Genomic DNA, 12,659 nt, shown 5'->3' on the forward strand with positions numbered 1-12,659 from the left:
CAGCTCTTGTAGTGTAGAATCGAGGAGGGGAGAGGGGGGGAGGAGGGGAGAGGGGGGGTGACCTTTGATCTCTCACCAGTCTGAAGCAGTAGGCTATAGGGTGAATTCTGGTCATCTGGGACAATGGTTAATGTGGGACACCTATGTGCTTATTTCCTGTTCTAACTAAATCTAGTCAACAGGACCTTTACCATAGGTTTAGCATGGAAATCACTAGATGTTGTTACAAGCAAATGTGAAATTGATTGTGTTTAAAGAACAAGATGTCCTTGCTGGTTCTGTCCAAATCCAAAACCTTGTATTGTCCCTTCTGCTAATCCATGGAGTGAAGTGTTCTGGTCACCTAGGAGTCCTTCAAGTGTAGGCTAATGCTGTGCACCAGAACAGTGTTCACAGTCTCCAAATAGTAGTCTGAGTTCTTCAACCTTTAGTTTCAGAACACAATCGGAGAAAATATGTATACCACTCCTTCAAGTTTAAGGTTGTGGATTCTCCATCAGAGGTTCCATTGTTTTGCAACAGTACCGTAGTTTTCACGCGATATCTCCTTAGATAAATCCGGCTTCAAAACACCATCTGATTTTTATTTTATTTTTTTTATCTGATGTATCCACACATTGTCCAATGTCTTCATAAACAATGTCCAATGTTTTTGATGAGGCTAGATGTTCCTCGGTGGTCTGACTTGTCTGTTAGTGTGATTCTATCAGTCCATCTGCACTTTCTTTAGATTATTTCCACATGCAAAACAGACAACCATTCCATTGGATCACAATCATGTTATGTTGGGGGTCTCCTCTCTCCTCGTCCACTTTGTTTCAATTGTGGTATTGTAACCTCTATGCTTTGTTGGTTCGTTAAAGGTCAGGGTGTAATATGTTGTTCCATTTTCGTCCTTTTAATGGCAAAGAACCCAGGTATCAGCTGCCTGTTCCCCTCCTTCCCCCTGCGGCCGAAATGGAGTTGGACGTCGAACCAGACTTTCTGGACAAGTCCACTTGGTGTCTCAGGGTTTAACACCGCGGAGTGTAACCATTTCTGGCCTCTTCCTGCTCCTGGGAACCACAGTCTTCTTGGCAGATTTCGAGGCCTTTCCGACCAGTTTAATCAAGGGCTTGTCATCTGTCGACATCCTTTTCAGGGATTGACGGCCTCTCGTCTGCTTTTTTTTAAGGTTCCCGACAAATACATTATCAGAAGTTGTGAATTCAGTGTCTCGCATTAGACACCAGACACTCCTACTAATCAGGGGGTAGTTTAAGTGCCTGTTAATCCCAGTGCACAGCCCTGTGTAGCTACTCATGCCATATTATGGTTCACTGGGTGTGGTGAAAACCAGTTCTAAATGGTTGGCCATTAGCCTGTTCCCCAAAAGTCTAAATCTTACACTTTATTCTAACTTTTTGTTTTTGTTTGTCTGACTATTTGTTTTCACACAGCTAACAATAACCATGTCCATGCGACACAGACAACACAGACAACACAGACTGTAGAAGTAAAGTCAATCAATATGGGCCTGTGGGAGAGCCATTGTGACTCACCTTTTCCTTTACAAGTGCTTTTTTAAGTCACACTCATACACACCACCCCAGAATACACCTGGCAGGTATCGACGCCCCTTTGATAGTGAATGACTTGTTTTGCCTCGTCTGAACTTTGTGAAGGTTCCATCAATATTGAATCATATCAACATACTATTCCTGTTTCAGTTGTCTTTTAAGAAATATGCTTTCGAGAGAGGCCTTTGACCCATTTTCAAACTTATAAGGTGAGAAGTTGCAATATCAGAAAAGAGGATATAGACTAGAATAGAGTATAATTACAACTTTACTGTGCATGCAATGTAGAGAATTACCATTGGCTTCACATGGCATTCAAAACCCAGAAAACATCAAACATAATATGTGTGTTCTTTGTTGTCTTTGGCACCCCAGCTCGTCCCAGAGGGTCGTTTTTCCAAACTGTGGAAACAGGGGGTGTGAAAGATCCTCTACAATACTTTCTCGAAATCTGAAGTTTTCTTCCTTCTTAATGTCAATAGTACCCCTTGATAGTTTAGATCCCCATCTAGTGGGCAACAGCTATGCTGCAGCCTGCAGGGATAATATCTGTGATATCATAACATTGGCTGCTTCTAGTGATGTCACCACCCCTGAGAAACTAATGAGGAACTAACCTAGATAGGTTCTGCAATATATCATGCTTATTATTTCTATGTTTTCCAATTGATGTAGGATTAATAGGGGAACCCTTTTTTTAGGGGATCGCAACCAAGGTAACTCCAAGCCAAATAGTTCAAGTAAGATAATGAAAGCAGAGGCCAGTTTTTGAAAAGTAAATGATAAAAGACACATTTGGGATCAAATTCATCCCATAGCAAACCTAATGCCAGTGCCATATTGCCAGAACCAGGAGGACTGTTACCATGTGGACCATCCATCACTATTGTGGTAGAAAGTAGGTTGACACATTTGGTCTCAAAAACAGACACAAATGGTTTGATTCTTCAGAATATAAAATGCCTTAGACTTGGTCTGCAAAGGTCTACTCCTGTTTTAATAGAGTGCACTGTTGCTGATAATAAAATCTGGCACTCTGCCCCAATCTCCGAGTGTGTCCTCGAGTGTGTGAGTAGTATATCTGTACAGGGAGCATGGCACCAGTATAGGCCTGATAGAAGCCGTATAACCAACTTTGGCCCACTAGCGTGCAAAATAATACGGTGCATTCACAGAGTATCAGCTTTCTCTCCTTAGGTCATGGAGGCAGGCTTCCCCTTGTGCCTACTTGGCAATGGAACACATACTAATTATAACCATCCTCTCCCCCCAACACTTACTCAACTGCCACTCAACCACACACCCTTATTCTTGACTAAACATGGATCTCTCCTGGCACATTTTAGAGGGAGCGGAACCCATATGGTGACACCAGGAAGGACTGATAAGTGAGATGCACCAGTTTGTTTTAAGGCAAGTGAGTGACATGTGAACAGGGGCATGGGTGCTGCTTCTGTTGTTGGGAGTGCAGATCCAACCACGCTAGTTAGAGCATAAAGGTTTAATGCATTCATAGCACATATTAACACTTATTATATTAGCATGTATGACTACATTATAATGTCTTCTCATCTCATAAGCTGAGCTATTATCAGGAACTTTCCATCAATTGAAAAAGTCTTAGAAACAGAAATAACATATAAAAAATATATATAATATGAAGGCATCATAAATGCTTATAATGCAGTATAATGTGTTATGGACAAGTGTGTGAAAGTGTTTCCTTGTTGGTGAGCTGGGGTCTTCAGAAATATCATCAGTCCATAGTGCGGTGCAGAGGTGCACATTGTATGAAATTCACAGGAATTAGGGTAAATTAGATGGCCTACCCTTGTATTGTGCACTCAAAACTGTCATGCATGACATAGTTATGTGTACTTTAAGTTCAAGTTTAGTGTCACTTAGTTGTGTATAGGCCTATATATATATACTGTATGTCACCTGTGTGTGTTTGCTCACCTGTGTATGTACGTCCTCACTTCCCTGCACTCTCTGTTCAGTAACCTCTCCATGTTTCTTGACGTAAGTGTAGTCTATATCGCTGTCTGACTGTATGCGTAACACAGATAATTGAGAAGTGTTGGTTTCTTTCTTTCTTTCTTTTTTCTTTCTTTTTTCCCCTTTTTTGGGGGGGGGGGGGGGGGGAGGGGGGGGAGACCAGGGTCGGGATGGGGAGGGATGGAAGTGGGAGGGATGGGGGGGGTGTGGTGGGGGGAAGGAGGGAAGGGGGTTCAAGGGGAGAGTGGGGGTGGGGGGATAATGGGGAGGTCAGTGTGGGAGGGAAAGGGGAGGATGGAAAGGGGGACTACACTTATACAAGACAAACAATCAACCAACAGACTGACAGACAAGACAACGAGAAGGACAGGGAAACAACCACAACAGTAAGCAAGAACGAAACTAGAGTAGGAGGACAACAGTGGATAAAACAATACATAAGGATAATAATAATAATAATAATAATAATAACTACCTTAAACACCACCAGATAATCAATAACATAATCAACAACAAACAACACTTTTTTTTTTACAAATGTAGGTCCCCGACATAGCACTCCGACCGAGGTCGAGGTCTTTCTTTTTAACATAGGTAATTGAGAAGGGCTTTCGTATCTTTCTGTTAAGCCTGTTTTGGAGACTGTTTTTTCTCCCCTTTTATTTTTCGTGACAAGCCCAGTTTTTGTATCTCTGCCTTTTACCATCACAGAAAGGAACATTTTGATTTGCATATCGCTGCCTACTGTCTACTCTTTATTCTGCACCGCACCTGGGTCCACATCATACACGAAACCCGTACACAAGGATAGTGATGAGAGGTCATTATAGAGGTGTAACACCCTGAGGCATGGGTAGAAGCAGGCGAGCTGGGGTATTTATTCAACAAAAATAAATAGTTTAGCAGAAATGTTTTTAATTTTAATTGTATTTATCGTATATTTATTCTGGGGAGTCCCTTTGAGACCACGGTCTCTTTTTCAAGGGTGAGATGAGGGGTAATCCATCAACGTCACTAAAGGAAAATCCAGGCTTAACAAAATGAGGCTGTATTTTATCATAGATCTCGCAGGATTTATCAAAATAAGCCTGGACTGTCCTTTAGTGACGTTGATGGAATACCCCCCAGATTACAACATATATACAGTATATGTTACGGTACATGTGGGAATACGGTACATGTGGGAAAACTAGGGTTAGGGTTAGGTGCTAGGGTGCTACGGTTAGGGTTAGGGTTAGAGTTAGGGGTAGGGTTAGGGTTAGGGTTAGGATTAGGGTTAGGGATAGACATGCCAGCATGTACCAAGTCACCCTTGGTGACCCAAGTCACCCTTGGTGACCCAAGTAACCCTAACCCTAGTTTTCCCACATGTACCGTATTCCCACATGTACCGTAACATATACACATCACTATTATTTTAAGATTTTAAAAGGACACGACACTGAGAGATCAGCTCAGCCAGTCTATCGAGAGAACAGAACTCAGCAGAGGGGGGGGGCAATACACCCCTACCATTGTTAAACTGGTGGCTCGTAGCAACATATTTAATGCAAGGTATTCAAACTGTTTGGATGCAGTTGTGGAATTGAAAACTGATACGATTTACAAAAACAGCAACACCATCCCCTCTTCCTAACCTATCAGATCTAAATATATAGTGTAGCCAACAATGGTTATGGTATATCATAATTTGGTACAGATTTGTTTAGCCATATTAAAACAAAACCATCCTTGTTTGCCTAACAGATCCAAATGGTAATGAAGTCCATTTTAGAAACCAAGCCCCTTCAGTTTTCTAAGGCTGGTAACTGCCCAATAACTCTGGTTTCGATGCTGACTTTGATTGGTATCATTACAAGATTTTTTATAGCCACACCATTTGGTTTGTGTCTCAAACGAGGGACCAGATTATAGAGTACAATGTTGAAGACAATGGTAGGGAGTTGAAATGTGATGAGAGAGTCCAGGCTCCCAGATGGTTTGGGTGGATACCAGCTACTTCCCCCAGGTGATCAAGCTTATAAACAAGCCTACTGAGGGCAAATTACTATTTATCCCTAAGCACACCCCACACACACACAAGCAGAGGCTATCTCAGCTTATGCGTCGCTCATGGCAATTTCCTCCCTCTCACTGAGACCTGGATCACACCTGAAAACACAGCTACACCAGCAGCCCTCTCTGACGCCTACTCCTTTTCTCATTCCCCTAGATCCTCTGGTCGAGGGGGAGGCACAGGACTCCTCATCTCGCCTAAGTGGTCACATACTGTCCTTCCCCTGTCACACCTGTCCTCCTTCGAATTCCATGCTGTTCTCCTCCCCTGTCAAACGTCACATTGTTGTCATCTATCGCCCCCCCAGGCCAGCTTGGTGACTTCCTAGGCGAGATGGATGGCCTTCTCAGCTCCTTCCCTGATGATGGCACTTCCAATCAGAGAAGCTTCTCTCATCTGGAGTACTTGGCCTACTCCTCTCCTTCGGCCTTACCCTGTCCTCCTCTCCTCCGACTCATAAGGCAGGCGATCAGCTCGACCTTGTCTTCACCAGATCCTCCCACACTTCCAACCTTACTGTTACCCCTCTTCCGGTTTCTGATCATCACTTTATATCCTTCTCCCTTCCCCTCAAAACCACCTCTTCCCTGTCAGCTCAGGGCAGCTGAGAGGAAATGGATAAAAACTGGCCTCTCTGATGACCTTAACCTCTATCACTCTCTCCTCTCCAACTACGCCTCCTCTGCATCAGCTGCGAAAGCATCCTACTATCATTCCAAAATACATTTTTCTGCCTCTAATCCTAGAAAACTGTTCTCCACTTTCTCCACACTCCTTAATCCACCTCCTCCCCCTCCTCCTTCTCCTCCTGTATATAGTTTCAGCTGGTGTAGGCTAATAATGTCCCCCGATTCATTGAATCAACATACATAAAGCCAAGCGGCCGTCACCGTGTAGTTGCTCATTTTCACCAGTAGAGAGCGGAATCGTACAACAAGTTAAGTCCCATCGCAGTGCGTGTTCTGCAACAAGGCGTGGGCACTGCAGGATTGTCAAGGTTATCACACAATTCAGGTCAGATCAGCTGTTATATTACCTTTTCCTATTAACCGCATAGGCTACACTCATTGTTTCTGAAATAATGTCAGAAATGAGTGCAACATTATATTCAGCATTTCTGTTCAATGTTTTACAGGGATATTACATAGGGGTAATAATTGCTGTTAATTAACTGTTATAACTAAGCATTATAAATATGTCATTGATGCATTTCTTCAAGGGTGAACTCTCATCCTGATAAAACCTATGAATGCATACAGACTATTGCTGCAGTGTCTTCTCAAAATGTTATGGGGTAGTAAAGGCGTGTCATGGGAAGGTGAATGACAAATGGCAGATGCGCTCCATTCATTCAAACTCAAGTTTATCCTCAACAGAAGGTTGAAACAACTTAATATAGGCCTACGTTAGTTAGAAAACAGATGTATTGTACGATATCATTAATTCATTTTTCATCGGAGTACACTGTGCTGCTTCACTGTCTCTACTAGTAACTAGTACTCCAATTACAATGATTGTAAAATAACAATGGCCGTGTTCGAAATGGCATAGGCTACTAGCATACTACATAGCCTACTCGATGAGTATATACTGCATACTGTCTACTAAATGCATAATCAGTATGCCAATACCAGCCGACTGTTCACACTAAAGTATGCATCACAGTCTCCCAGAATGCCTTTCGTACCGGCCATCAGCGGGGATTTTAAATCTCCATTTCTTTCTTAATTTTGGCTCTACACGTGTTAACATGTCATTTTATTACGTTTTAATATGTTTTCAGGTGAGAAAGTAACCATGATGTATATTCCCAAAATGTGGCCAGTTTATCAAAATAACCTTAAATCATATCATTTCCCCCCCCCACTTCTGTTCACTAGCTACGTTACCTAAGTTAACGTAGATACCGTAGATACCTTTACTACTTCGACCGAACCGACGGGACATAATAGCTAAACAAGTTGTAACATGATTTGGGGGCCAATATCTTTAGCTAGCTAAAGTAACTAGCTTACTATACTGTTGTTTTAGCAGTAAAAGAACAGGATTACAATACATGAGCAATAACATATAGTTAACATATAGACTTGCTATAAATAAAAAACAACTTGTTCCTTCTGAAGCTACAATATTGGGACCATTCGTGAACGTGTGTGTGTAAGTGCGTGTAATACATGAATAAACTTGGATTTTATGCATTTCAAGTGGCATCTTTGTAATCATGACGATGTAGACATCTAAGAATGCATTTCACCATGTAAATTCCCAATATAGTGAAAATACCACCGCTCATCCCTGATCAGACTTAGCTGTGGTGCTACAGGTGAAGAATATCAAATAGAGTGCAAAAAAGCAGCATCCACACACTCAAATCTGTACAAAATGTTTTGTTTATTGCGAGTTTTCGGTCTCCAGGCTCTCGGACCATGTAAACAACAGCTGTATGACCAGTTTGTATGACGCAGTTTGACAAGCCTGTAGAGACGCGCAATGCATTTTGGGGAAGTTGAGTAGACTATATAGGTCTCAATGCGTACTCAGAGATTCAGGATAATCTCGTATGTATACTAGATTTCTCGCATAGGCCTACTCAAATTTCACATACTATACAGTGTGAACGCACTGCATACTCAAAATCTACGTCATACCTAGTATGAATAGTATGCTAGTATGCCATTCTGAACACAGCCAATGATAGTGGTGTATGCGTCCACTTGGTAGCATAAACTTGGCCCTCCAAAGCAATTTCATGATAACTAATTACAGTTATTGATGATACCATTAATATTATATATTAACATAGAAAAAAATATTAATATTAATATTAAACAGTCTGCAATGAGTGAGTTTTTTTCTGTCGAATGCAACAGTGCAGCTTGCTACTCTATTTGAACCTGCTGAGTTGATAGGGATATGACTATTTATTGTATAACCTACACACAGGGTGATTCATTGAATAATTGCAACGTTTCAGATAGCAAAGAAATGTAAGAAAAAAATAAAAATAATAATAAAGGCAAAACCTTCATACAAACAATGCGTCACTGATACAGAAACGGTTGCTATTTTCGTGACTAATAATAAATCTGTATGCTCTCAAAACAAAACGCCGGTCAGGCTGAGATAGTAATTGCAGCCGGTGAGATTTCCCGGAAAAAACCCACTGCATCATTTACTATCATCCCTGAGTGGGCCCGCCCCCTTCTGAGCAATGTTATTACTACGCCCCGCCCCCTCTCTGACCGCTTCACTCTGTGTACACCCGCCGAATAAAATAGGTCTTCTTTAGGAGCACCATTCCGTTTGCTGTTTGGATTTAGAAATCAAAGCAAAGTCATTTTCCGATGGAATGATCACAATACATGATTTGTATCCGCTAAAAGTAATACTATACCCAGGTTTTAGGCTGCTACGCAGTGCACATTTGGCGGGAAAAAGTGCCGGGGTATGGCGGATGGATAACAAAAACAATCCGTAGTATTAAAACCCGCGGGAGCAGCTGTTCGTAATCTTGCAGTAAATGACAGTCAGCCGAGTGGTTCACAACCAAAGAAAGGACACATCCATGCTGTTCGCATAGACACACACAGTGCATTGAAAGAATACGGATTTAACAATACACACTGGACAACTCCCACTATTGGAATATAAATCAGATACTTTCACTTGACATTGTGCTGGGCGACTTGATTTCGCCGTCATCTTTATTTTTTTTATTACAGGGCCACGGTAAGATTATTATCAATTGTGTAAATATCATAATTCATATGGTTGACAATTTGATTGACAGTTTGTTTGTCGGAGTTGTTTAACATGTTAACTTTGCATGTTAGAATTGCAGGCAAAAAGCCCAAACTATAAAGTCTATGGGTTTCTAGCGATCTAGAGCGTTGTTCCTGGCGTTGCATCGCACTTTAGTTTGAGGACATTTTGTGTGTCGGTGTTTGGCATTTAACTGACCGCTGCTGGTTGACCTGCATTGGGGTTCCCATTACGTGACGTTCGAATTATAAGGTTCTATCTCCATTTTTGGTCAAAATTTAGTTTTTTTTACATAATCTGATCCATTAGGTGTTTATTAATGCCTGTGTGGTGTTATTTTTTTTAAAATGTTTGACATTTTTGAGTTAGTAATTCATAAAATACAAAGGTTCCATCTCACAAAACATAATGGAATGTAAAAACTTTGACGCTCAATATCTCTGAACTGCCCTAAACGGAGATAGAACCATATCATTCTAAACGGAGATAGAACCTTCTCATTCTAAACGGAGATAGAACCTTATCATTCTAAACGGAGATGGAACCTTATCATTCTAAACGGAGATAGAACCTTATCATTCTAAACTCACGAACTGTCGGTCACGTTTTCTCCATGCTGGGGCTAAAACACCGGCAGCAAGCCTACTACTACTATGAATCATTAATATGCATATCTATGCATAGATCAGTAGCTTTTCTAGTTTGCAATGTAAATGCTATGGGGTTTGAGTCGTTAAGCTGGTTGTCACAAACACAATGTCGGATATATATTCCGTTATGCGTAAGTATTGGCAGGAGAATATGCATAATCTTACATGTTCTGTAGTAAAACCAGATTAACTGATTTTATTTTTTATGGGTTTGACATGTTAAGCGGTTGTCATATCACAAACACAATAATGTCGGATATATATATTCCGTTATGCGTAAAAAAAAAAAAAAAAGTATTGGCAGAAAATATGCATAATGTTCTGTAGTAGTAAAACCAGATTAACTGATTTATTTTTGTCATTTGTCATCATACATAGGCAGTGCCGAAATGCCGCAGAGTTCAACTATGGCCAGCAGCAAAAACTACGATTACGACTACGACTCTGTCCAGCCCTACTTCTATGTCGACACCGAGGAGGAGGACTTCTACCAGCAGCCCGGCTGCCAGCTCCAGCCGCCGGCGCCCAGCGAGGACATATGGAAGAAATTCGAACTGCTGCCGACTCCGCCTCTCTCGCCCAGCCGGCGACCCTCTCTGTCCAGCCTCTTCCCCTCCACGGCAGACCAGTTGGAAATGGTCACGGAGTTCCTCGGAGACGACGTGGTGAACCAGAGTTTTATCTGCGATGATCAGGACTACTCCCAGTCGTTTCTCAAGTCGATCATCATCCAGGACTGTATGTGGAGCAGCTTCTCGGCCGCTGCTAAACTAGAGAAGGTGGTGTCGGAGAGACTGGCCACGCTCCAGGCGAGGAGGGACTCAAGTGCCACGGTCACGGGGGAATCGAGTAGTACAACAGTATCCAGCAGCACGATACGCCCCCACGTGAATTACCTGCAAGACCTGAACACATCGGTGTCGGAGTGCATCGACCCCTCTGTCGTCTTCCCCTACCCGCTTACCGAGAACCCAACCAAACCCACCACCGCTTCAGCTTCTTCTGCCGTGGCATTGCCTTTGGATACCCCACCCAATAGTGGCAGTAGTAGTGGCAGCAGCAGCGAAAGCGACTCAGGTGTGTATGAGTGCGGCATGTTTAGGATATTAGAAATGCATTGATGATTTGCCTTGTTTTCATGTGCTGTCAGTGTCAACATGGTCGCACACTGTTGTATCCATGTCCGGGATTTAAAGTGTTAATTATTGCATGGGGTTTGCCATGTCACTGTTAGTTGCGTAAGCCAAGGAGTCGTTCTCCCTCCCTCCCTCCAGAGGCAATTTCCAAGAGCTGGGGTTGTCCAGTGCACCTCACCTCACTCACACTGCAATGCAATGCTCAGCAGAGGGTGGGGGACCTGAGTGATGTCAAACGTGGATACTGTTCTAGAATACTGTTCTAGAATACTATGATGTCAAACGTGGATACTGTTCTAGAATACTATGTGTGCCTCACAACCGGCATGTGACTGAACTTGATGTTTTCCCTTTTTTCTCCCACAGAAGATGATGACGAAGACGACGACGAGGATGACGACGAGGAGGAGATTGACGTGGTGACAGTGGAAAAGAGAAAGTGTGTGAGGTCTGACCCCGGTGCGTCTCCCACCGCGCACCTCAGCCCCCTCGTTCTGAAAAGGTGTCACGTCAACATTCACCAACACAACTATGCGGCCCACCCGTCGACTAGAAACGAGCAGCCGGCTGTCAAGAGGATTAAGTTTGAGAGCAGTGGGAGAGTCAGCAACCACCGCTCCAAATGCTCTAGTCCCAGGACTTCAGACTCTGAGGATAACGACAAAAGAAGGACTCACAATGTGCTGGAGAGGCAACGGCGGAACGAGCTCAAGTTGAGCTTTTTCGCTCTAAGGGACGAAATTCCAGACGTGGCGAACAATGAGAAGGCTGCCAAAGTGGTTATACTCAAAAAGGCGACAGAGTGTATTTACAGTATGCAAACGGACGAGCAGAAACTTCTCTCGTTCAAAGAGCAGTTGAGGAGAAAAGGTGCGCAGTTGAAACACAGACTTGAGCAGCTGAGGGATTCTTCTCAGCAAGCTTAATAATAATAAAGGACTAAAGATGAAGGAGTCACGATTTTAAAGCCTTGATTAACTTGCTGTGTATAGTTGTGGCGTTTGCATGCAAATGCAAAACTAACTCAAGTTATGGCAGGTGCTGACCACACCCCTGGACTGAAATTGGAAATTGATTTTCTTTTCTTTTTGACAATTTCACTGCCTCACTTGAACTTTCTAGAGGTTGTCAATTGTATTTGTATTTAATTTATTTTATTTGTATTGATAAAGGTTCTGCACAGTTATTGTTGACCTTAACTTAAAAATGCTTTGTTTTTGTAAGTTTTGTATATAATTCTCAAATGTGTTTCGGATGATGTATTGATCTCACAAATGCATTTTATAAAATCCCATATTTGACTGAAGTCGTCTGTTGAAATGAAAACGATTCCCTACCTTGTCATGTACCCGAAACTGGACATAATACCCAGTTAAGACATCACTTTGTCAGTGGTACACTTCTTGCTGGCCTCTCCAGGTCAAGGTCCCACTGTACACGTCTCTCTAGGTTTGTGTGAATGAAGAGTGGAGGGAGTAGCACAGCCATGCACACTCTG

The 12,659-nt window shown here is 42.5% G+C and overlaps 1 protein-coding gene across 1 annotated transcript; it reads left to right on the top strand.

Moving 5' to 3' along the window:
* The first annotated feature begins 9,164 nt into the window (after nt 1-9,164).
* Nucleotides 9,165-12,449, top strand: mycb (MYC proto-oncogene, bHLH transcription factor b). The gene is made up of 3 exons (XM_080542993.1): nt 9,165-9,342; nt 10,404-11,102; nt 11,528-12,449. The coding sequence occupies exons 2-3, from the start codon at nt 10,415-10,417 to the stop codon at nt 12,085-12,087; spliced, it is 1,248 nt and encodes a 415-aa protein (XP_080399119.1). The 5' UTR covers nt 9,165-9,342; nt 10,404-10,414; the 3' UTR covers nt 12,088-12,449.
* Nucleotides 12,450-12,659: the final 210 nt, after the last annotated feature.

Source organism: Nansenia antarctica (genome assembly GCF_963989245.1).
Source record: "Nansenia antarctica genome assembly, chromosome: 12".
NCBI classification, from domain to species: Eukaryota; Metazoa; Chordata; class Actinopteri; order Argentiniformes; family Microstomatidae; genus Nansenia; species Nansenia antarctica.